This window comes from Lonchura striata, chromosome 1 (assembly GCF_050655825.1).
Source record: "Lonchura striata isolate lonStrDom1 chromosome 1, ASM5065582v1, whole genome shotgun sequence".
Lineage (NCBI taxonomy): Eukaryota > Metazoa > Chordata > Aves > Passeriformes > Estrildidae > Lonchura > Lonchura striata.
In genome coordinates, this window is record NC_140703.1 from 105,272,783 (window position 1) to 105,298,289 (window position 25,507).

A 25,507-nucleotide genomic window follows, 5' to 3' on the forward strand; every position below is an offset into this window, starting at 1 on the left:
TCCCTTTAACATTTTCCTTTGACCCTGAACCTCTTTTTCTTAAAAAGCTCACATTTTTCTGTGTTCTTCTTGTTAGCTCATGATTGTACAGCCTGACTGTAGGGCACGACCGGTGAATCATAACAGTAAATGTCAGCAGGAAAAGATCTCCAGTAGCCCATTAGCTGTTTGAGTTCATATTTATTATTTACTGAATGACCGTGAATAATGAACAAGTTGCTCTAAATGATTACAGATTTGTGGCTAAATCTCTATTAAAAAGGGAAAATCAGTTGAAGCAATTACAGAATTTATTTACAAGGAAAAAATTCCTTTCATCTCATTAATATTACATGGAGTAGATGTAGCAACAGCGAGAGAAATAGAGGTAATTGGTGCAAATTGATTAGGGATGCAAAAAATGAAAACTCTGAAATGACAGAGAAGTAAAAGAAATTCTCTCAAAATACTTCCATGGAGATATCACCCTAGTCTCTGTGGGCTAGACTTACATGAACATCAGCAAGTTAGAGTCTTGGAGATTTTTACCCAGATTGTGTTTACAGTCCGTATTTAGAGGCAAATTAGGTTAGGTAAATCCCATCCTAGCTGAATACAGCTAATCTTTTGACTGCCAAGCCTAATTTGTGCTTGAGTTTGGGCCTAATTTTTTTTCTGAGGAAACTGGATCAGGTCAGGAGTGTCACTGGTGCAAAATCCTGCAACTTTAGGCATGTCCTCCTCAATGTAAATGATAATTCTGTAGCTATTGTACACATGGACAGAGAAATCACCAACTGTACAACTGAAGGAAAATACCAGCTCTTAGTACACAGATTGTGTAGCAAACAACAAAAGGCAACAAAAGGAACCCATCCTAAAATAGGAAAATATCCAAATATTTTTCTCTTGACTTTGTGGAGCACATTTGGTGACGCCTCTTCATGCATTTACTTGAGAAGTTCTCTAAATCAGATTCCATTTTAGGGTAGTCTTGAAGATTATGTAAGAGCAAATGTGGTTTTATCTTTTCTGCTTAAAGAAGGAATGTGGTATCAGAAGTCATGTTATCAAGCATTATCCAAAGCTTTATACCTGTTAAAACGTCATGTTCAGCATCATATTTAACTCACTGTAATTTCCTTCTCTCATTTACAGTCAAATGTTCCCCATATTAATATGGCTATTTGAGTATTTTTAGGCCAGAGCCTATTAATGGTGATTTTTTTTTTTTTATTTTTTTTTTTTTTGCAAAAACATGCTATAGCTAAAGCTCATGACGGAAGTAATTTGTAATATTCAATGACCTCATTTTATTCTGTTTTGTTCACTCAATGCTAATGTGTATGATGCCACGTGAAATTCGCAGACAAGCTTGTCTGCAGGACTCATGGGAGCCATAAATGGATTAAACCTCTCACTCCCTACTTTGGCAAGTGATCAGTTACATTTAAATAAAGGTCACTCTGTCTTTACAAAGAACACACTAAAAGCAAGCTTAATAGCTTTCCCTACTGAGCCTAGAACATAACTATTTGAAGCATAATTAGCAATGGGGTGCCAGTCACTTGATTGTGCATTTTGCTTGATTTTATGTCTGGGGAGTTCCAGTATTCCCTGTTAGCTTTAAGAGGGGGCACAGTGCTAGTTATCAAATTGACAGTCTTGACCTGGCCTCTGAAAGCAGCTGTAAAACACTGTTGGGGAAAATTAAGATGAATGCCAAAGCCAGGTCTGTAATACTGCTACAAATTGGACATTTGAGATCTATGCCACGACTCTAAATAACAAAATAGGTAAAATATCTGATATACATGAGTGTGAACTGTGTTACACTAAACACCAGGTGATAAGGAGATACACCAGCTGCCCTATTATCTCATCTTATGAGCTCTGTGCTGTGACTTCTTTATAAAATACTCCATACCTATTCTTTTCAGCATAACAGAGTGACCAGATCTGCCATCTGTCAAAATACAGATTGCAAGAAGTGTGGATTGAATCAGCAACAACTGCCCCTACAGTAAAAGGTGCTGACCACAAAAGGGTTATTTTGTCAAGTTAATTAAATATTTAGCCTGTATGAGGCATTTAAGAATTAACATGGTTATGGACTCACAGCATCACAGGTTGGTTTGGACTGGAAGGAACCTTCAAGATCATAGAGTTCCAACATCCCTAATATAACTTGTGGAATTCCAGTTCTTCAAAATACCTCATTTGCTTGGGTTCCATGGACTGGCATTTATAGCCCTTGTAGCAAAAGTGATTATTGTCTACAGGTGGAGAGAACAGAGCTGATACAACAATTTTGGTACTCTGCAGACAGCCTGAAATTCTAAGAGATATCTGTGAATTACCTTGACCTTCCTGACTGGAGCATCAGCTTCAAAAGTTCAGCGATTGCACTTCAGTATTATCAGCAATTAATTTAGCACTGATAATTTTATCTAATACTATCAGAGAAGATGGTAAGAGCACAACACAGTGGACTGACTTTTGGGAATTTCTGGAGATAATCCAAGAGCAGACCAGAGAAGCAGAAAAGTGACAGCAAAATCAGCAAAAGAATAAGGAGGAGCAGGAATTAAAAGGCAGCAAAGAGGCTGGGATTATATGGTAAAGAGCTCTTAAGTAAAGATGAACATTATAATGAATTATTATGAGAAAATATTACCATCTCACATTTTAAGTATGATGCAAAGACTATATTCTGTTTATCTCTGTGTAAATCATCAAACTACACTGACTTTAGCTCCTCTTACCTGGTAGATGGTCAGTGGCTGCATTCCCAGCTCAGGGAGAGCAGAGGTCTGCATCCTCCAAATGCATCTTCACAACATAGAAACTGTAAGAGGAAGATGATCAACCATGAATTAAAATAAAAACATGCACTTTTCCTGATTTACCTGCACTTGGAGATTAAACACAGGATTTTAGGTCATTCCTTTTGTGAATGGTATATCCATTTTAAGAGTCAATTAAATACTTTACAAAATGTAGGCATTGCCAAGAAATATAGGGCTATATTTGGTTTTATAAGCTCTCAGATATATAAAGAAGATCAATGCCTTAAGCAGCTCCATATCAGTTTTACCACTCCCCTCTAAAATTTATTTGTTCTTTTATTTGTTTGTTTCATTTCTAGGATTTCTTTTTCCCGATGGAAAATTTGTACAAGAAGTGGAGAAATCAGTAACTGATTGAATTGATCATTTTCAGTTTATGTGGAATTTTCATTTTTTACAGATTTTCTACAATGCAGCCAACTAATGCTCTGCTTCCAGCATAGGCACTTCGAGGTCGCATTTCTTTGTTTTCACCACAGGTCAGCTGCCATCACCAGGAAACACTAATTTGGAAGCATCTTCCACCACAGGCACTTGGAAATAATGAAACTAAACAGCCAAGCAGAGTAAAAAAATCCTGTTTCTTTAACCCATGAATCCTGTGCCAGCAGTGCAGAACTCTCCTCAAGCTCTGGCAGTAAGGTGTGCTAGGCAGGTAGCAAACGCGCTCCTGTGGTTTACACCTCCCTAATAATTTCTCTCTTCTGCAGGACATTTCCTTCAAGCACTGGTAGCATCCAGCTGTGTCTCCTTTGAGCCTTTTAGCGTGTCAACATTACTTTCTTCTGTGTAATTCAGGATTTGAATACATTAAACACTGCCTTTGTTCTCTATTGTAGGTCATGGGTTGTATGGGACTTTTGAAATGTTGTCCTCCTGGAGAAAAACTAGAGAAGACCAACATGTTAAAGAGAGGACTGCAGCTGTATTTGCAGACTCCATGCTCTCGTTTTCTCTCACCACTGCCATGTACCTGGTCACTTTTGGAATAGGTGCCAGTCCCTTCACTAACATTGAAGCAGCCAGGATTTTCTGCTGCAACTCCTGTATTGCAATTTTCTTCAACTACCTCTATGTACTTTCCTTTTATGGTTCCAGCCTGGTGTTTACTGGCTACATAGAAAACAACTACCAGCATAGTATCTTCTGCAGAAAGGTACCAAAGCCAGAGGTATTGCAAGAGAAGCCTGCATGGTATAGGTTTCTTCTGACAGCCAGATTCAGTGAGGACACGGATGATTCAGAGGAAACGAACACTTACGAGAGTCATCTTTTGGTGTGGTTCCTGAAACGCTATTATTGTGACTGGATAACAAACACTTACGTCAAGCCTTTTGTAGTTCTCTTTTACCTTGTTTATATTTCCTTTGCCTTAATGGGCTACCTGCAGGTCAGTGAGGGGTCAGACCTGAGCAACATCGTAGCGACTGCGACTCGGACCATCGAGTACACGACTGCCCAGCAGAAGTATTTCAGTAACTACAGCCCGGTCATTGGGTTCTACATCTACGAGTCAATCGAGTACTGGAACACCAGTGTCCAGGAGGATGTGTTGGAGTATACCAAGGGCTTTGTGAGGATATCTTGGTTCGAAAGCTACTTAAATTACCTTAGGAAACTCAACATATCTACTGGATTGCCGAAAAAGAATTTCACTGATATGTTGAGGAACTCCTTCCTGAAGACCCCTCAGTTTGCCCATTTTTCAGAGGATATCATATTTTCCAAGAAATACAACAATGAAGTTGATGTTGTGGCCTCCAGGATGTTCTTGGTGGCCAAGACAATGGAAACCAAGAGGGAAGAACTTTATGACCTCCTGGAGACCCTGAGGAAGCTCTCTCTCACCTCCAAGGTGAAATTCATCGTTTTCAATCCATCATTTGTGTACATGGATCGTTATGCCTCTTCAGTGGGAGCCCCCTTACAAAACTCCTGCATTAGTGCTTTATTTCTGCTCTTCTTCTCTGCATTCCTGGTGGCAGACTCTCTGATCAATGTCTGGCTCACTCTAACTGTTGCCTCGGTTGAATTTGGAGTTATAGGTTTTATGACCTTGTGGAAAGTGGAACTAGATTGTATTTCTGTGTTGTGCTTAATTTACGGAATTAATTATACAATTGACAACTGTGCTCCACTGTTATCAACCTTTGTCCTGGGCAAAGAGTTCACAAGAACTAAATGGGTGAAAAATGCCCTGGAAGTGCATGGGGTAGCTATTTTGCAGAGCTACCTCTGCTATATTGTTGGTCTGATTCCTCTCGCAGCTGTGCCTTCAAATCTGACCCGTACACTGTTCAGGTGCTTGTTTTTAATAGCATTAGTCACCTTCTTTCACTGCTTTGCCATTTTACCTGTGATACTGACTTTCCTGCCACCCTCCAAGAAGAAGAGGAAAGAGAAGAAGAATCCTGAAAACCGTGAGGAAATAGAGTGTGTTGAAATGGTGGATATGGATAGCACCCGAGTGGTTGACCAAATTACAACAGTCTAACTTGATTTGTTGGTTGTTTTTTTACACTAGGTCTTACTGAGAAAAACAAAAAAAAAAAGAAACCAGTACTGACTAAATGTGTGGGGACAGGAAGATTGGAGGTTTTCCCCTCCTTCCTTTAAGCTAAATCCAGGAATATTCAAAATTATGGGAGAAATTAAAAATAAATTTTAAAAAATAAATCAAAAGAGCCAGGGGTATTGTACCTTGCTCAGTTCCTATAACAGGTAATATGGGAGAATTTGCACACCCATGCAAAGAGAGGTTAAATTTTAGATGCATGAAGTAAGATCTAATGGAAGAAGTTGGATTCTTAAGCAGTCGTCTGCATCGTCTGTACTGCAGATGCTGCAATTATTGTGGCTAAACCAAATCATGTTGAAAGGTCAACTGTCAAGGCTGAAGTAGCACTAAATGTTCACTGGATGTAAAGGCTTTACAAACTTTCTGCACAGCAATAACTCAAGTCAGTGAGTCAGCTCTTATAAGTCTTTGCCATCACATTTAATATTTCTTTTCTCCCCTAATCTAAACATTTATGCAAGACTATATAAAAGATAGCAAACTGTACTGGGAAAGAAGGCAGTACACAGCAACCAAGTGCTTTCCAAACACCTTTATGTTATGAATCACTTTTTTTTTTTTCTAAAAGTATCATTATTTTAAAATTTAAATCATCCCTTGTAACATTTTTAATCATGGTTTTATAACTGTTTCTTTTTCTTATAAAAACAAAAAAGAACAAAAAAAAGGAACAAAAAATCCATGTGACTCTGTCACTCTAGAAAATATATAATTCTATTTTATACATGTCTCGCTACTAGTTAAACATGTAATCTGCTTTACCAACTGTAATTTTGTTAGCACTCTACTAAGATATGTGAGTGGATCTAGCAGCAGACAGAAGATGGTGTACTGAATATTTCAGCACCAAAATCCATGATACAAACCTCAACTACTAAAATGTCATCAAGAAAGTGAATGTTGGGGCTCTTTTAGTGAGAGCCTATTTCAGGCCATTCACTGGTAATGCACACTAAGAGGATTAGTGGGTAGTTTTACATAATGTATACCTTAATCCCTCAATCTTCCTAGAGTACCTGTAAAGCAATAGACCTTGCAGCTATGGGCTCTTCCAGGAGACAGTAGGCAGTAAGAGTTGTGTGGAACAAACTGAAGGTTGGGGCTGTGGTTTAGCAGCAGCAAGTTTATCAACGTCCCCAAAGAGCCCATATCTAAGGGGCCTATTGAAAACATCATGTGTGAGAGGGAAAAACAACAACCCAAAAAAACCCACCAAAAACAACAACTTAAAAAGATTACAGTACTGAGTCTTTTTGGAGCCATGAGTTCTAAATCAATAATTTTGTCAGCATCTGTGATGTGGAGTAAAACAGATAAAGCAGCAGCATCTCTTCCCTCCTCTGACCCCTCCACCCTTAAGAGCAACAGGTTCATTACAGTAAGGTTTTATCATGTGGTTGAACCCTAGTGGGGATATGTAAGCCAGTTCTGTAGGTTTTGCTGAGAGTATTCTGACCATACATTGCCTGTGGAAACTCAGTAGCAGGAAGCTGGCTGGTGTGCCAGGTGGTTTCCTATGGACTGTTGCCTTGTGGTGCAACATGAATGTATTCCAACCAGACTCCCTTTTGCAGCTCATCTGGAAACTAAGAGTACTTGAAAAGTTTTCAGCATTTGGCACAAAGTTTGCTTCAGTGAGAGTATCTGGGGCGGCAGGGGTATTGCAAGAGCCACGGGGCTTGGAGCACTGGAAGCACCGTGGCTCGGGAGGCTGCCTGTGGTACCTGCACAGTCACTAGGACGTCTGTGGTCACAAACCCAGGATGTGGTTCATTGCATGAAACGTCTCTTTAGCATCCCAATCCCAGTGACCCCCAAATGCCCTATAAAAAAACCTGTAATGCCACCTACTGAATATTAATTTTCAAGCAAAGAGATATTTCTGAAGCATCCTTCCTAGCAGAAAATAAGATAACCAGATATTTTGCCCTGAAGCAAACTATTATATTCTCACTAGCAAAACAAATCAGCAGAGCAGCTGGCAACATTACTTTCCCCTGGATAAGTCCTTTCCCTGACCAGAAGAAAGGAAGCTGTGCCCAGGAATGCACGGGCTCTTTGCTTAAGTAAACAGCAGTTGCTCCGGTAGCAGCTGGGAAGCTGTAACAACAACTTCAGCCTTGGCAGAACACAGACGGACACCTTGAAGACAGCCAAATGAATGTAAGGCTAGGAAAAAGATGTTTCCCCTGTTTTTTTAGACTCAGGCTCGGGGCTATGTTTTCCAGCCAAAAAATATTCCTTAAATATACTTCACTAGATTTTGTGTGATCGTCAGTATGTTGTTTAAATACCAGTCACCCTGTCCCCTGGCTGTTCAACAGGAAGCTGCAGTGGCTTTTAAACTTCTGAGGGCATTAGCTAATTAGCTGAGAGTTACAGAGGAATTGCAATTCCTCTGCAGTAATCTACTGACTTGTGCAACGCTTGGAAATGGGACGTGTCAAAGAGGTTGTTTGTACACTGCTGAGAGGAATGCATGGCAAACACGGATTACACCTCTGCTATCCCTCATGCTATTCACTTGCAAACACCAGACTCCAAGATAGTTACCATAAACCTCCTCACATCTACTTGCAGTGCATAGAGCAGGAGCATCTTTAAAGCAATGTCCAAAGACAAGCTTGCAGTTTCACAGATCTCTTATTAAATCTCACCATGTGAGGCCTTCAGAGATCTTAAAGAAAAGTGATAAAACCAGGGATAAAATTACTTCTCTATCTCCAAACCTGTCAGAAAAAGGATGTGGAGGCATTCCTGTGACAAAGTGCTGCAGAAGAAGCTGGCGTGTCCACAGAAGGCAGGGTGAGAAGTCGTGAAGTCCACGCCCTTGCTCCCAGGGCAGAGCCAACAACATTTAAATAATTTCTGAAGGATGTTTGTCCAGCCCATTCCTAAAAGTCTTTTTAAGGGCAGATTCCTCTCCCAGTAGTCCCCCCTCAATGCCGTGTTACCCTCTCCAGTAACTCCTGCTAGCCACCCAAGACTGGGATAGAAAAGAGGAGCCGTGCCCCTCTCTACACAGGGATAGGACAGGCAGGAGACTGGAGCATCCCCAAAAGAGTGAAAACCCAGAACAGAGCCAAAACCAACTTACATACATTTTTCACTGTGTTTCCCATCAAGCTGTCATTCTGTTCCCCTCTCCAGCATTGGCAAGGTACAGCCATGGAAGTGTCCAAGGTGCACTCAGCCCAGGTCCGTGAGACTTCGGCCTGAACCCTGATGTGTCTGAGGGATGCACCCAATGCTCCTTCTCTGCAGGTAGCTTGAATACCTCAACATGAACCATGTTCTCAAGGTTTCAGACTATGCTAAGCCACTCTGGCCTTCCTCCCCTTCAACTTTTTTCTCTGGAGCAATTATCTTCACCAAAGTCAATGGACCTCCCTGCACTGATTGATTAGTAGGTGCAGATGCAGCACTCTGTTCTCAGTCCAAAGCACTCCCAGTGGCTAACTGTGCATGAGATTTTACCCTTACTGGTGAACCTCCAGTTTGGAAGACTACCTAGGCTTAAGCAGATTTTTGTCATACTCTTAAGTGGCTTTTTAGCCCAGGTATCACTGTGGTTTTGTTTGCAATATAGATGATCCAATTTTTTTATAAATGCAGTGAGCAGAAGAGAGTATTATACACTGTCAGGCACTGACTAAAATCTAACAGTGAAAATTTTAGTTAAGGTTAACAAGACTATGTAGGACTATGGCTCACTGAGTACATATGTCTTCTACAAACATGAAAATTCCCATACAGTAAGGTATGGTGTACAGTATATTTTTACTACAGGGTAAGCATGGCAAAAAAGAGCCAACCTACGTGCATTTGGCCCTCAAGATCAATCCAGTTTCCTTGTAATATAACTTCTGATATTGTGTTAGCACAAGTCCACTTTCTATTTACAATTACTCTAACTAGAGGGAAAAAAATTAAGAAAATTCGTTATAGCTGGAATAACTATGCCATAAACATTAATTGATGAAGGCAGAATTTTCTGCCCAAAGCAGAAATGTGGAAGTGTTCTAGTTAGATTAAAATTAGAGTTGGACTTGTTGAGAAAAACCTGTCTGTCAAAGAAAAAGAGCTTCTTTTCCAAAGACAATGGTCAACTGTGTGAACCTGGAGGGAATACAGTACCAAAGTGGCCTGAGGTTATGTTGAGTCACAAGAGGATTCACATCTGCTCTCAGAAGCCTTCTGAGCCAGCACTGAATTCAGGTAAAACATGTACTGTAAATTGAAAGGTGTACTTCTAAATGTTTTTTTCTAGGCTGACTGTCCTCCTGTGGGCCATGAAATCCCACATCAGCCAACACTTTTATTTTTATTCAAAGGGAAAACAAAACTAAGTGGTGGCATGTCTGGGCAGAGATCAGGGTAGTCCAGAAGGAAGGCTGGCTTCTCTGAAAAACAGAGAGAGCCAGCAAAGCAAGTGGGTTGTGGGAGAAGATCTGATGATTTCAAAACTTATCAAAGAGGTGGTTTTTCCTATTTCATTAACTCGAAAAGCAAACAGCATGTTCAGGGAGACACGGGGAAGGGAAGCTGAGTTGGTAGGAGTCAGCTCTGGATTTGCTGTGCACTCCAGGTACAGTAGCTCCTCTGGCATGGTTGGGAGCTGTCAGCAGATGGGAATGTGGGAGGGGCGGTGCTGGTACTGCTCTGTGGGTGTTGGGGATGCCAGACCAGGGGCTGTGGTGGTGCCATTTCCCTTGTCCCCATCCCACAGCCCTGCCCCGGGGTTCCTGGGGTGTGCAGCCTGCAGAGAGCATCAGCTGCCGTGCAGGAACAGTTCTGCACGATTCTCACACTGTGGCAGCACTGCTGGCTGGTTTTGCTGGGCCAGTGCTTTCGTGGTAAGGCACCAGCCCTGTGGGAAACCACTTTTTGGAAGCTCTTGGTTAGAAAGAATTACCCAGAGCCTTTTCCTCCCCTGCCTTTGCACATGTTAAAATCCTGATCCATAAAGATCAGATTGTACAATTTAGCTATGTAGGGACAAAGTACTACTTCCGTGGCTTTATCCCTACATTTATCCCTAAAAGTACCTGTCATTTATTTTCTTATAAACATTGTGGAATAAGTAAGCCTTTCTGGGATACACACAAGTCTGATGAGAAGAAGGTGGGGAGGGGGGACAGCCCCTTCCCTTTCCCAAAGGTAGGAAGCATCTTCCACCCATGGCCAGGCACTACACCATCGCTGCAGGGCATCCCCAGTGACCCCAGCTCAGTGCAGTGGGGAGGGCAACCTTATCCCTCCTTCCCAATCTTATTAGAGAACAGGGAGAAGCTTTAACTCCAAACTGGGGGTGTGGTCTCCCAGGAAGCTCTTGTGAAACGCATCCACTGCCAGGAAAGCGCAGTGGCGAATTTCTTGTTTGGTTGGGTTTTTTTGAGAAAGAGATGGCAAAAGGATCCCAGGAGGGCATTTGAACACAAATTCCTGTCCATGGTGTGTGGGTTGGAGCAGAATGGCATGGCCTGACATGCCACCCCTTGCCCTGTTGTCCTGGCACAGCTTCCTGCCTGGAGAGAGGGCACCTCAGCATCACATGCGCCTGCCTGGGGCAGCCGCTTCTCAGGCACAAATTGTTCTGATGTCGTTGGCATTCTGCAAGTCATTACCTTTTTTTTAATTTTTGGGAATAACAAAACAAAATAAGTCGGCAGAAACAATTCTAGGTTATTTAAGCTCCAATAAATCTTAATCTGTGCATCAAATAAATGGCTTGCAAGATGTCAGGGGTTTTCATTTAGGCTTTTTTTAACCTATTTTTACTATTTTTGTATTAATTTAGGGGAAAAAATTGTATAATGAATCTCAATGTATAGCATAAGCCTAAAATAAAATGGCTATCTCTCTCTTTGCTTCCTGTGCTCCCAAACTGCTACAGAAATCCCATGCCATCGCCAATGCAACAATCTAGTTTTCCTGGCCTAACCCAAATAATCAGGATGAGCATGTTCTCCAAGTCCCCACAGAGAGGGTGGTGGAGTAGTTCAGGGGCACCTACTCAGCACAGAGCCAGCAATGTCCCCAGCATGATGGGCATGCTGTTTCTGCAGGAACCCCTCTTGTTCCAGGCTGCACACTGCAAGCACAGGGAAAACCACATCTATTCATTTCCATGATATTGGGATCTAGGTGCTTTTTGGGGGTGTTCTAGATAATCCAGCAGCAGAACTCCAGCCTCAGCTGGCAAACCAACAGCTAAGGCAAAAATCTGAAATTCATTTGATCAAAAACTACAGGTTATTTCCTCAAACAAGACCCAGACCTGAGATCTGGTAAGTAGGTAGACCTGCAGCATTACTGTTGAACAGAAGCATTGCAATTGAACAGACTTATTACTATTAAAAATGTTCTAACCAATACCTTACCATTCACAAACTTAGAAGCCCCATCATCTCTGAGAAACTCACCTCTCTCACCAGCAGAACCACAGCTGCTGCTCCAGGATCTTCTGATGACTGTGCTCAATCATCTTCTTCCCATGCCCAAGCAGATAACCCATTTACATTTCTTTCCTAATGTTTTGGAGAAGGGGAGCATCCCTCCAGACCCATATGGACCTACTGCTTAAGCAGAAGCAAACCACTCCAGCAGGGGATGAGGGTGACAGCTACGGTGCTCTGTCACACATGACTGCAGAAACGAGATATGCACCACTTTACTGTAAAAAGCAGGTGAGCCAGATCCAATCCCAAGGCACTGCAACAAATACCAAGGGTTAGGGGTTTTTGGCTACCAAGGGCTTTCAGACACTTTAGTTTAATGGGAAGTTTGGATCTGCAATTTAAAGGTGATTCCTGTCACCTGTTATGGCTCCTGGCCTTGTCCCTTTCAGTCATTCTTTCTCTCATTGCCTTAAATTGAGAATTCAGAAGCACTGTTGCCAAAAATTCTGCCTGAAACTGAAACTCAAATGATATCATTTTTTCCAATTACTAGTGTAATGTACAAGGCTATGTCTAAACATCACCCAGAACCTAAAAAACAAAACCCCTGGTACCAGGCTGTTCTTCATTTGTGTTAGTAAGAGCTCCTTCCTGCAAATCTCCACCGATATAATTTACAAAATTCAGGCTTTCCAAATGTCTAATCAGTGTGTTTTATTTCTGAAAGTTCATCTGTGCATATACCTTCAAAATAAAGGCATATTAAATCTGATTTTTAGCTTATCAAGGAATACAGTTCAGCCCAACAAATGTTCGTGAGCAGCATGTCTGAATTCCACATGCAATTCTTTCACTGCTGCATACAAGTCAGAATATTTTCACTCCCAAATACCACACTCCCTTATTTATACAACTAATTTGCACACAGAAACTAGGCAGGATTGTGGGCCCAAAACAGTGAAGTGTGCTCATGTTCACATTCATCCTGTAAATATCACTTAAACTTTTAAAGGTTAATGGCAATATAGAACTCATTGAGAAGAATGGGGGTTTTTTTTGCAGACTTCAGTTTAATGGCAGAATATAACTATATATATGCCAAGTGCTAACTAGAAAGAACCAAGAGTCCATCAGCAAAGAAGAAAGTCCCCTTGAAAATTTATATGTGTGAGAAATGTGAGAATCATGTTAAAGGCCTTAGCTGGGTATCCAGTCTATACATAGCATAAGTTATATATAATGCAGAATATTCCATCCTGATTCTTTTTGGCCACACTGAATCCTCTGAAATATGCTCAGTTCTGTGAGGAGGCATACTTTTGAGCTAAACTGATATTTATCTTCTTAGAAATTATCAATTTGCACAGGTAAAGTTTGCTGGAAACAAAATTTTAAATGTATACAAACAAACTGATGCAGAAAACACAATTTGTAAAAAGTGTGCCTTCACATACTGATTATATTTCATAATAAGCAATCTGTTCCCTGATGCTACAAGTAAAAACTGATTTTTTATTTGTCAGCTATATTCAGGAAAATGAGATGCCCCACTAATGTGTATATATAGTACACACACCCCCATATCAATTATGTATTATACGCCCAACACAAGTTGGCTCCGTATAAAGAGGGGGAAAAGCCAACCTAGAAATGTAGTTGAAAGCTGGTAGGAAGAATATTTTATCTGTACTGAGATTAGTAATGGATCAGCAGGGGAGGAGCAGCAGAGAAGTTTGGTAAGGAGTTTAGGAACAAAGAAACTGGCTACAGAAATGCAGAGCTGTCAATAAAACTCAGGTTTTATTGTGTCAGGAGGATGAGAAAGAAATCATATAAAACCCTCTGAGCTGCAAAGGGAAGGAAGGTGTAAGCTAGTATGGGACTCAGAAAAATCATATGAACATGTAAAAGACTAGCAGCTGTAATGTTTAAGGCTGTTTAATAAAAAAAAGACAGGATCTGTCTATACAAAGAAAATAAAAAATCACAGCTGCCTAATTATATGAATTCACATATAGATTCAATACCTCATTGTTTTGGAATAAAAGGAGAATATAATTCACAATCTAATCTAGGGCCCAGAGCTGAAGAATTTAACATGATCTATAAACAGTATCATACAGAAAAGGAGATTGGTCATGGATTCTGGCTCATAACTTACTTTAAAATGACAATTTGACCCTCACTATTTTACTGCAGCTCTTATTTAGAGAAGAGCAGCTGACTTTAATGTTCTGAAACAGTCATGCCCTCCTGACAAAAATACTTGTGTGTTGGAAGGATTTCTTTTCTTTTCTTTTGAAGAGACGATCAATTTTCCCTCCAGACAAAGTGAGCCCTCAGGTACATAACCCGCAGCAAGGAGTGGGAAACTCCTCTCTTAAGGTGATTCCTGATTCAAGGACATCCATCTGCAATTGTATTTCTCTTTTCTCTCCTCTCTGCATACTATTGCAGGCAGTTCCAAGCCTGTCTATTGACAGTTTGACCAATCAGTCCATCGTATCCCTCTTTGCAGGAGAGGTGGGGTTCTGCCAAGCATCTCCTGGCACTGGCTGCAGAAGCAGTGGCCACGTTGTAATTTCAGGATTATTCCTGCTCATTAGTCCCTCTCATGGGAGCCTTTCTGTCACTATCTTGGATCTTACTGGAAGGGTGGCTACAATGGCTGTCACAGGACAACCAACAACAGTTTGCTGACCTGCCATGCCTCTGATACACACAGGTGACATAGCAGTATTAGATCTAGCAAGGAGAAGCATCCAAAGCTCACTGTCAGGACATCATATTGCATGTAATATCACCATCTGTGAGGATGTTTATACTGAAGATTTATTATATGGAATTTGCAGAAATGGCGAGAGAAGGGAGAGAGAATATCAATTTAACTGCTCATTCAGCACTTTCCAAACCTCTCCATCAAAGGACGAGTTCTTGCCTCACAGTCAGTGGTGATACCAAACCTTAAGAATCTAATTTACAGAAAAAGATTAAAATAATTTGGCTTAGAAAGGAAAAATGTGGAGCAGTGATATGTGACTTCAGAATCATGGATAAGATTGCTAACATCAGTGAGTTCTTTTTTTTTTTTTTTCCCAGCATATGCTTCAAAGCCAGAATCTCAGAATACAAAGTATTTGAAGTGAGAAGCAAATAATAAATTCATGGAGAATATGTCACAGGTAGAAATGACAAATAGATATTGGAAACTTTAAAGTCAAGGGAGACAAAAAAAATCAACTCAGATGAGAAATGCCTAGATTTATTGTAGAGAACTCCATGAAAGCCTGAACAGAAAACCTCCTAAATGTACTTACAGCCCTGGAAAGCTCTTCAGGTGGTCTGTTCCAGCACCAGATCAAAAATAAGGTAAGAGTTTTAAATTACTGACAACTACAACCAATAGAGCTTTAAAGTGTGGAACTTGGGTAGGGGAGGAATTGAAATATTATGGGGAAAGTACTGAATTACTTACTCTTTGTGTTCATCAGCACCTCTCCACAGACTTCTCAGGAGTTACAGCTAATAGCATTTGTTTAAAGCACCATCCAGCATATTCCAGACAAGTGTTCTCCCCTTCCCCTGGAAGCCAAAGGCTGAGTTTCATTCTGTCAATCTGTTTTCAAGGCAGATGATCCCTGTGACAGTGTCTGAGTGACATAGGACCTGAGGCACAGAGGCAAGCACAGACCAGCACAGGAAACCCATACCTGAGCCATGGCAAGGCAAAGCATTGTTCCTCCATCAGACAGCTGTGCAAAAGAAAGCATTCCAATTCCTAATGTACTTTAAAAGCTTATAAGAAAAATTGGCCTCTGTGGTACACTGTGGTTTCCCTAAGTAGTAGATGTGCTATGGATGCTGTCCAGGCATCCTTATGCTTGTGCTTTCCCAAATTTTAGTAGCCCTCAGCCTTTGGCTTCATGCCACACAGTCCCTCTGACACTCATATTGCAAGTTTCATTGAGATACCTTTTTGGTGAAAAGGACTTCATTCAGTTAAATATGAACTCTTCTATTTGCCCCAGAAGGTTCCCACACCTGCCATCCTATTCTCGGTTAGTACATCTGGAAATTAAGGTGGCCACAGTGGGAAGGAGAGAACTGGATAGCAAGCAAAAGTCCCATCATTTCATTAAGTGGCAGCTAGTTTTGTGAGGCTCAATTACCAGGAATTTTGTGAGCTTCATTTTTCAGTACCAAATTTTTAAAAGGTGCTCACTATTCCACTCCCAATCCAGGAAAAACTGTGGATTTTCAGAATATGCCAACAGAATATAACTGCTGTATTGAAACCATGTTTCCCAGTGGAAATAAAGCATTGGGAAGGGGAGAAGAGGTGAATAGAGCTGCTGGGTTTGAAATTTTCAGCAGAAAAGACTGGGTTTTCTTTTTTTAAAGGAAGCTCACATTTTTACCTTTGTTTTGAAAGGAGAAGTCTTTAAGTCTGACAAACTCAAAGCACATAAAATCATATACAAAACCTTCCATTCAGGAGAGGAGGGGCCAGACGTGAGCTGAGAAGAGATATCAAGGCAATAGCAAGTGGAAACAATAGCAAACATTGCACTTCCATGGAAACACAGATTTGAATGCATAATTGGCTGAATGTTACCAAAAATCCCCTAATGCAGGAAAAATAAAGTCAGGGAAAGATTGTCAAAAAAACTTTCTATGGTTTTTGACTTCTTGTTCTGGCTTATTTCTAAGGTCACCAGATCTGTGGCTTTCACACTCCATTCAAATCTGTAACTGTTTCTTTAGACATAGTTATCATTAATATACATTCAGCCACTGACCAAATATAAACCATACTCAGGTGGCCAGACATAGATCTCAAGTAGTCAGAGGTCATCCTTAACAGCTACCCCCACTCCTAAAATACATATCAAGTGTGTGTATTTCACAGAATTGGAAAAATCTATACAAAATTCTAACCTACCTGGAAAAAAAAATTACTTTAAACAGGCCAAATAGAATTGAAAAATTATTTGCAGCAAATACCTTTATAAGCTCAAAATGTGAAGGTAAAGTAGCTCTATTCAAGCCTTTTGAAGAGAATGAATGAAAGAATGAATGTGAAAATGCACATGGAGTGCAATTTAAAGAAGCAAGCAAGCAAATCATGACCAGAGAATGTCTATAAAACCTTGGCAGTTGACCTTCAATGGGTGAGGATGGTAAGTGGTTTGGAGAATCAGCATTTCATCAAGTGGTTGAGTATATTTTTACCCTTTTCAAATATGAACCAGCTCATCAGGTAAAAACTGATCATGCAAGGTTTGTCCATTTGCCTGCTCTCAGTGAGCATGAAAAAAATCATATTCCTACATGAGCCTATGGTTTCTGCTGACTTTGGTTAATTCCAGTATGTTTCCGTTTACCACTAAGGGGACAAAAGACAGAAATAAAAATCCTCCAAATCTTTGTTGCTTTTTCTTTTCTCAAGAATGTATCCTACACCTGCCATTACCTTCTCCTTTTGCTATGCCAGACCCCTCTTATGAAATTCCCCAGTTTTGGCCAGTTGACTCAAGCGCTCCCCTAATGCACTCTTGCTATTGTAAGTACTCAGGGGTTCCACTAAAGGGGTGGCTGGATGCAGCTTCAGGACTAATTGTATCCTATGAGTTATAGAATTATGCACCAACAGCTAAAAGGACACAATTACAAAGTGAACTATTGTGACACACACTGTGTAATGTCATACAATCAAATGCAATGTTTAGTAAACATGAACCTCTTTGTCATTTTGTATTTATTTATACAGGTTTAAAAAAATAAAAATAAAGCACACATTTAAAAATATCCCTTTCTCCATTGTGTCTCTGCAGCATTATGAAACTTCCTGTCGAGGCTGATGGGGAGGCAGTGACTCGGTCAGTGCCTGGGGAGGTAGGCAATGACTAGCAAGGAATATGCAGCTCTTGTTTGAATTGAATTGTACCTGCAAAGAGAGGGAGACAACCTTCTAGAGAGTGTGGGAAAGAAAAGGAATAGCTCACCAGGCATTTGCTAGGAGCTGCCTAGGTGGGAACACCAAATTTCTACAGAAGTAGGAGCCTTAACTAGGTCACTGCCTAAAGGACTGCATTTTTCCAGCAATGTGCCAATAATGAAACACCAAAGGGTTTCTAATTGGGCTCCTCCCTCGGCTACAAAGTCTGAGGGAAAAAGGAAAGGGGAAAAAGGTCTTCCACTTGCAGTTGGAGAGCTGATAAATCTCTGGCATGCCCTGAAAACAGGGAGGTGACACAGCTCGCAGGAGTCAGGTCCTGCCAGTTTGCCCAAGGACCCATGGTTTATCCCAAAAAGTCTCTGTAACACACAAAGGTTCTGCTTTGCAGACCTCCAGTAGGAGATCTCTCCTCTCTCCCTCTCCTCTGGGAGTGACAATGCATATTCCAAGATCTCTTTCTTCAGAGGAAGATTCTCTGGCACCTTGCCCTCCTGCAATGCCTCCCTCCTTCTCTCTCCTTGCTTGTTCTCATCCTCATTTATCTCACAGACACCCACATAAGAGATTCCTATGCAAAAGCCTGATCTCAGTCCATTCCTCTGTGGCCTAAGTCAACACGACTTCCATTGGCAAAGGAAAGCAATCCACAATTTTGGCAAAATTATCATTTTTCTCCTTTCCTCAATACATCACAAGAAACAGAGAAAGATGATCTAATGACAGATATCCAAAATACTGCAGAGGGAACAAGAGACAAGCATGCTACTAATTTTTACAAAATACGTACTGTGAGTTTAGTGTAAGTACAATGTGTTAAGAAGGCATATCATTATTTTTTACAACTGGTTACAGAATCATTGTTTTGTGGTAGCAGTTTTGGTCTGTGCTTTGAATGCAAATCAATTACAATGTGAAATGGCACTATTTTTAAAAAAGAGAAGTGTTTCTGAAATTTAATTGTGTTCAAATCCCAGAGTAATTGTGGTGCAATAGGAATTATCAGGTCACATTTCAAATCCATCTCTACATTTGCATGTGTGTGCATGCTCACCTTTGGTGTACTCAGTGGTACTCTTAGCAGACACACGAGGGGGAGATCCCACATGACTATTCAGGGCCAGCTCCTATTCAGTGTTTTCACTACTACCAGCATGGATAGTGCACAAAAGAATATATTAATAAAGCATTAGTATCTGCCTAATTTTGGAAAAACTGCAGAAATCTGAGGGCCGAGAACAGAGTCAAAACACACTCAGACCATTGAAATAAAGAATGATGTGAAATCAACTGTAAGAAATTCAGAAAGCCAAGTCCGTGGGGGAAAGAGAAATCAGTGGTGCAAACACAAAGTATGGAAAAACTGATTAAACAGCAGTTTTGCAAAAGAGTATCAGAGATCGCACTTGGTCACTGCTTCACAGTGAGTAAAAACTGTGGCAATGCTACAAAGCCACCACAACTAATCCTTATCCAGTTTATTAAAAGAATCACATACAAAAGACAAGGAAGACATTTTTTTTCTGTTCTCCTTAGAGGAGATGAATCTTCAACTGAACACTGTGGGCATGATCCTTGTAAAGAGTATGGAATTAAATGAGAATGAGGAGTCAGAAAAATGCACTTTCTTCAGGAAAGCCTGCTTATTCTATGAGAGATGAATTTGAGAAATACAATAACAATCTTCTTTATGAAAAGGATATATAAGAACTGGTATCAAATGTTTGTGTCCCCTGAAGGTGGGACAAGACACAATCATTTTAATTTGCAGCAAATATAAGTCAATTTGTATATCCTAATTCCAAGAATAGGCATGCACTGGGAATATGCCTAGGCTGGCTGTGGGACCGTGTTTTGCAGGGTTTAAAGAAGAGGTTTCACAAAAAGCTGTTTGAAACAAGCTAGATACTGATTAAGCCCCTTTTTAAACAAAAATCCAGTGTTTTCCAGCTCAAGTATGGTATAGTAATTTAGGTTGCCCCGAGCTATGTCCTTTTAAATTGGGTTAGATTATGTATTCATAAACAGAGGCACCTTGAATTGCTTGTCATGTTACTTAGCATAAAAGCTGGATTCCTGGCCTGTAGAGGCTGGGATGTGTTCAAAAAATATGGGAGATTTATGTGTCTGTAACTAATACTTTTAAGCACGGCAATTTAAAATTCGTACCAATTCAGCCACAATAAGTGGAGAAAATGTGATGTCTTCTACTGTTTCCTGATGCACTTTAATATGTATCTGTGAAATTCAAGCTCTTTAGTTCACGGAAAATCTCGGCTGTAAAACACTCAGTTAGAAGGGTCCATGAAGTACAGAATAACAGCAGAAGAAAGAGACAAATTAATTTGCTCAACAGACAATTATTGGAAGCTTAGGAGACAAGAAATACCAGATTAAATACTTTCCCAGTTTCTTTCTTGCAAATCAGTCTTTTGGTGTTTAATGAGTTTAATGAGTTCCTATCGGTCTATGCAAATAATTCACAATGAATAATTTATCTGATATTTTTTCTGTTTGTGGGATATCTAGAAGCAAATTGGTTTCCTCTCACATATTCATTATTCAAAATTATATTAATACAGCCTTCGGTGAGTGTGTTTTCACTGCAGTTGCTTTGCTCCACAATCCAGTTTTCATACCACCTACATGTGGCAAGGGTCCCACCAAATTCCTCTTTTCCTCGGGGCAAAGATTCCTTCAAGATGAGTTAAGGTCCCACTTTCACCAGCCTCTGCAGGATATCTCTCTCTTCACTGATGCCATGGAGGGGGCTAACCTCCTAATCTGAACAGCTGGATCTGATGTGGGCATCTGGATTAGGCTGGCCAGTGGGAATTACTGCCAGTACTAAATTAAGGATCCTCTTGAGCTCCCACTTCCCAAATTAACTGGCTGAAGAGAAGCAAGATTATCCAGGGAAAGAAAAGCAGCACTCCTCCAGGCATCCCATTTCTGCCATTAATATTCCCTATCTCTTCCATTGGCTATTCTTAGTCAACATTATCATAAAATCATGGAATGCTTTAGGTTGGAAAGTACCTATAGGGTCATTCACTCCAACTGTGCATTAGATGCATGCTTGCACTTGATTTGCACACAAGAGGTAGGCAAAGGATTGTGACCTCAGTTTTCAATCTCAATAGTTCCTATGCTAAGGAAATTGCCACCATACTTGAAGTCTCCACCATTGTGGGTACAGTTCATGGAGCTCCTTCTGCTCCTTGAAACAGAGAATTAAATGCTTGTGTGGAGAACTTTCAATTCACCTTTGTCATGAAGCTTAGGGATGCCAGACAGCCCAGCTAACACAACAGGCATTGTTCCTGTCGTGTAAAACACTGAGAATGCCAAATGATGACCGAGAACTGGCAAGATTCTTCAGCAAGCAAATTTTGAATAGGAAGGAAAGCTTGAAGTGCAGGGTTTTGTTTTTTTTTCCAGATGCAGACAGATCTTTTGATAATCACATTATATAGAGGCAGTTGTATAAATTTTCTCGTGACTCCAGTGCAGACAGTTCCTTAGCTATCTTACTGGTTTGATAATTGAACACAATGAAATACTTGTATTGCTAGAGGCACTTGACAAGGAGACACGCTATATTAGAAGTTCAGGGTGTCCAGCTCCTTCAAATTCCTTCTTTAACATTTTCAGAATGCAGATTGCACTTGCTTTTCCAGAATTGTCTTCCTCAGAAGCTCACCTCAGACTTCCTCTTTCACCATCTTAGACTGCTAGAAGAAGTCATTCAAAGTTATCAAGAATATTTTTATTTACAAATGGAAAGGCTCATTCTCTTTACTGACATAAAAAGACAGCTTAAACTGCTGACTGCTTGTGGCTAGTCAATGTAACAGTGAGAGAGCATGCATGGACGAGATAAAAGGGGGCAAAGGAAAGAACAGAAAGCATGCAGGGAGAAAAAAGATATTAAAAGAAAAGGGGGGAAAGTCAAAGAAATAAGTGGAATGAGAAAAAAGCAGAAAAAGAAGGCAAAATATGGAGATGCCATCAGTAGAAAAGAAGAAATAGTGAAGGAAAACAAGGTTATTGGGAAAAGGCAGGGATGATACCAGATCTTAAAATAATTTTGAGAAAATAGCTAGTGATGTCAAAATCCCAGTAATTGAATTTTTGCCTTGAAAAGCCACTGACAGCTTTGCTTAAATGTTTGGCCACATAAAATCAAACTCCATGTCCCTGACTGCATGTATCTCTCAATTAAGTCAACAAGAATCAATAGCAAGAGTAGCATTCAAATCCATGCTGTTTTCACTGTAGAAAAGGTAAATACAATATTCTTTCCATACCTGAACCATTTCTCTATCTTTTTGTAGCCTCTAACACACTTATATCTATCCCAAAGCCACTGTTGTTAGCCTTCCTGAATTGATGGCATTCAGCTGAAGAGAAGCCAGTGAGGGAGAGCTCACATATTGTCTGTTCTTAATAAATAATCATTAAAGGGTAGATTGGCAGCACCACAGTATTGTCCAACACTCAGTCTATTTACCTTGAGTCAGCTGCTCTGTACTTTCTCCCTATTCTTGCATAATTGAATACATCTTACATTTCTTTTTTTCTCTGCACAAGGACTGGTCTTATCTGAAAAATATTGTAAACTCATTCAAATTTCATTAATTTATTGGACCTAATGCAAACTGGAGGTACAGGAAAACCAAATCAATTGGTAAACCAGCACCTCTCCACTACCTATTAATAGTGTTATTTTCTGTTTTCTTCAACTGCAACTCAGGCCTGCCTGGCTTCTCCCCCATCCTTTGCAAAGGACACTGAAAAATTTATGAGCAGCACAAACTTCCTCAATCATTTCAATATCTCAGACTAACAATGTATCACATAAAGCGAGTACTCAAATGCTTGAATCATCACACTGAGGCCACGTTTCTTGGACCAGTGATGTTTCCATCCATCCACCTGATGGGTCTGATGAGACACCTGCAAACAGGGGCCAGACAAAGAAGTAATAGTGTCACATAAGAGTTAGATAAATGCTTCACTAGTGGAAGCAGTTCAAAGATTTCTTGGCAGTTTAGGCAAATTCTGAGTTTTGCAAGCACAGGAGCAAATGAGTGAGTAGGTCTCATTTCAGACCTGGAGCTCAGGTGATCATGGTGGTGGAGGGCTGTGGATGAACCCAGGGGGACACAGTGTCACCAGGAGGGGCAGGGAGTCAGTGGGGGCCAGGACAATCCAGAGGGATGGCAGGTGGTCAGAGTGTTTCTGGAGCTTGTGGAGATGCCTGTTTCCTACATTTCCACCAATCTCACAGATGCCAATGCAAGATCTCCCAGTTACTTTATCTCTGGTGGGGCTTTGGTCTGTAACAGGGGCACAGCACAGCACCAGACCCAGCCCTGCTCCCTCGGGAGCCCAGTCCATGCCCTCTGCTGGAGGTGGTCAGGCTCCCAGGCTCTCCTTGCCCTGTCCCACCCCAGTGGTGCAGCTGCCCGAGGGGAGCCCCCCTTCTTCCCAGACAGGTGATTTCCATGTGAGCTCAGGCACTGCACACGGAGCAGGGGACAGCAGGGACACTGCAGGCACAGCTGCCAGCAGCTGCCAGTCTCCCTGCCCGCCTGCTGGGACATGGGCAGGAGCACAGGGCCGCCTGCGTCAGCCTGAGTCAGAAACACGCTGAAAAGCACATCCTAAAAACTAACAGGCTCAGCTCTTCAAGAGCATTTTGCCTGTGCAAAAGCCTAATGATTCTTCATTTGGACACCAGTCTAGATGCCACAGCCATGATGATCCAGAGGAAGCCATCAGGCTTGTAGGCTCCTCTCTATGTCTCACATGGGATGGGAAGACAGATAATATGCAATCAGGTTGATTAGCCAGAGGGAGTGACTTGCAGTTTCAGGTACTGTGTGCTTTGTACACCTAAGCAACAGAACAAATTCAGATATATGAGTGGCCTATATAATCAAAAATATCTATATCTAGGCCCTAAAACAGAGAGAGGAATTGTGTCCCTCTTAAAAGTCAAGATATCTAAGCACATAATATAGAAGAAAAGAAAACTTAGTATTTCCATCTAGAGGTCTTTAAACAGAAGAATGTGTCCCAATGACGTACAGCAGGTAGAAAATAAATTTGATAAAATGAATATATTGAATAAATATTATTTTTAAGGACAGTGTCCCACAATATTTTTTGTTATGATGCAAAAGCATATCTTTGATTTGCACAATAAGACCCTTTCCAGAAATAATCTCTATTTTTGTAAAATGTCATGTTGTAAAGCAGAATCATCCATCGAAATGCAAAACAAGCAGGTTTCTCATTTTGGGACAAATGAAGTTCACCAAAGATACGAGGTCATGTGAAAAGAAGGAAAATTTTCTGTATTTTTCAGCCAGCAGGGTTGTGAGAAAAATCCTTTCTGAATTCTTTGCATTTATGGGCCTGTGATGTACCTGTGCACTCGAGGTTCCTCATACACAGAAAGCAGGATGCATTAATCATGAGGAACAGAGGGCCTGAAGCTGCAGTGTGCCACTCCACTTGAAAAGCCTCTAAAATATGCCAGTGCCAGATCTGCCTGGGCTGAAAACTGTGTACTGCTCACAGTAATGCATCTGAAAAGAATAAAATTAAATGTATGCTCGCAGAAAACTTGCTGCACATCTACTCCCAATTTCTTCCCATTTCTGCCGTACCAAAGGATTGCAATTTCCGTCTGTGCCTTAAGCATGCTTCTTCTGTGCCTTTCATCAGACCAACAGAGCTTCCTCCTGCCTTTCTTATGAAAGTTCACCTTGATGAAATCACCGAAGTAAATAAGGCAAGCAAGATTTTCTCACTACCTCACAGGGAATTCATCTGCTGAGGCTTCATTTTCTGTAATGTATGGCTTTTGTTCCTGGCCTCCTCCACACAGCTGGGCACCTAGGCACGATGGTGCTCTGGCTTTCTCCCCGTTACACCTGGCAGATGGTGGTGAGCATTAGCTCTGACGGCAAGCACCCAGCAGTGCAGCCTGCTCATCATCACACTGGAGCAAGAACAGCCTCGGCCACGTTCCCAAGCATTTACTCTTTGTCTGGAGCTCCTCAGATGTTTCAGTGCCAGCCATACATCACAACTTTAAGAGCTGAGGTGACAATTCAAAATATGAAAATCATTGCAGAGTAAATGAAGCAAATGATCGTTTTTGACAAATACACATGAGCGTGGAACTCAGAAATCTGGCTTGAATGTCTCTAAATAATTAAATTTATCTACCTCAGTAACTACATTTGAATTGCAAATTAATTCTCCACCTCAGCCCTGCCACATGTGCGTGTCTCCACTGGTACCTGAGCTCCCCCAGCCACAGGCTCTGAGTGCAGGAGCACCTTTGGGCAGAAGCATTTCTGTGCAGAGAGCAGCGAGGGTGAGGACACTTGGCTTTGCTACACAGGGTTTTGTTGTCACCCTTTTTGCACTTCCTTTTGGCACCTTTTAGTGGGTGCTATGCTGTGCAACACATCCACAGCCCAGGGACAGTGCCAAGCATGGAGCTGCTGAGGCAGGGCTGTGCTCCTGTAAACCTGGCTCAGGTCCATCACGTGTGCTGTGGTACCTTTTAACTGCATTAATCATCCTCTCTAGCATGCTCCTGTCCTTTCTACACAGAACAGACAGGGCAGCACTGCTTGCCTGATATTCCCCACTGGGGAATGACAAAGTACATTGTTAAGTCCCTGTATTGTTTCCATCTTTGTTCAGTTCTCCACCAATG

General features: G+C 41.1%; 1 protein-coding gene across 1 annotated transcript in view; it reads left to right on the top strand.

The window, feature by feature from the left end:
* PTCHD1 (patched domain containing 1) overlaps positions 1 to 5,323 on the top strand; it is a 32,955-nt gene extending 27,632 nt beyond the window's left edge. Inside the window, exon 3 of the mRNA XM_021553022.4 lies at positions 3,668 to 5,323. Coding sequence (XP_021408697.1) covers positions 3,668 to 5,322 — 1,655 coding nt within the window. The 3' untranslated portion in view covers position 5,323. The remainder of the gene's footprint in view (positions 1 to 3,667) is intronic.
* Positions 5,324 to 25,507: the final 20,184 nt, after the last annotated feature.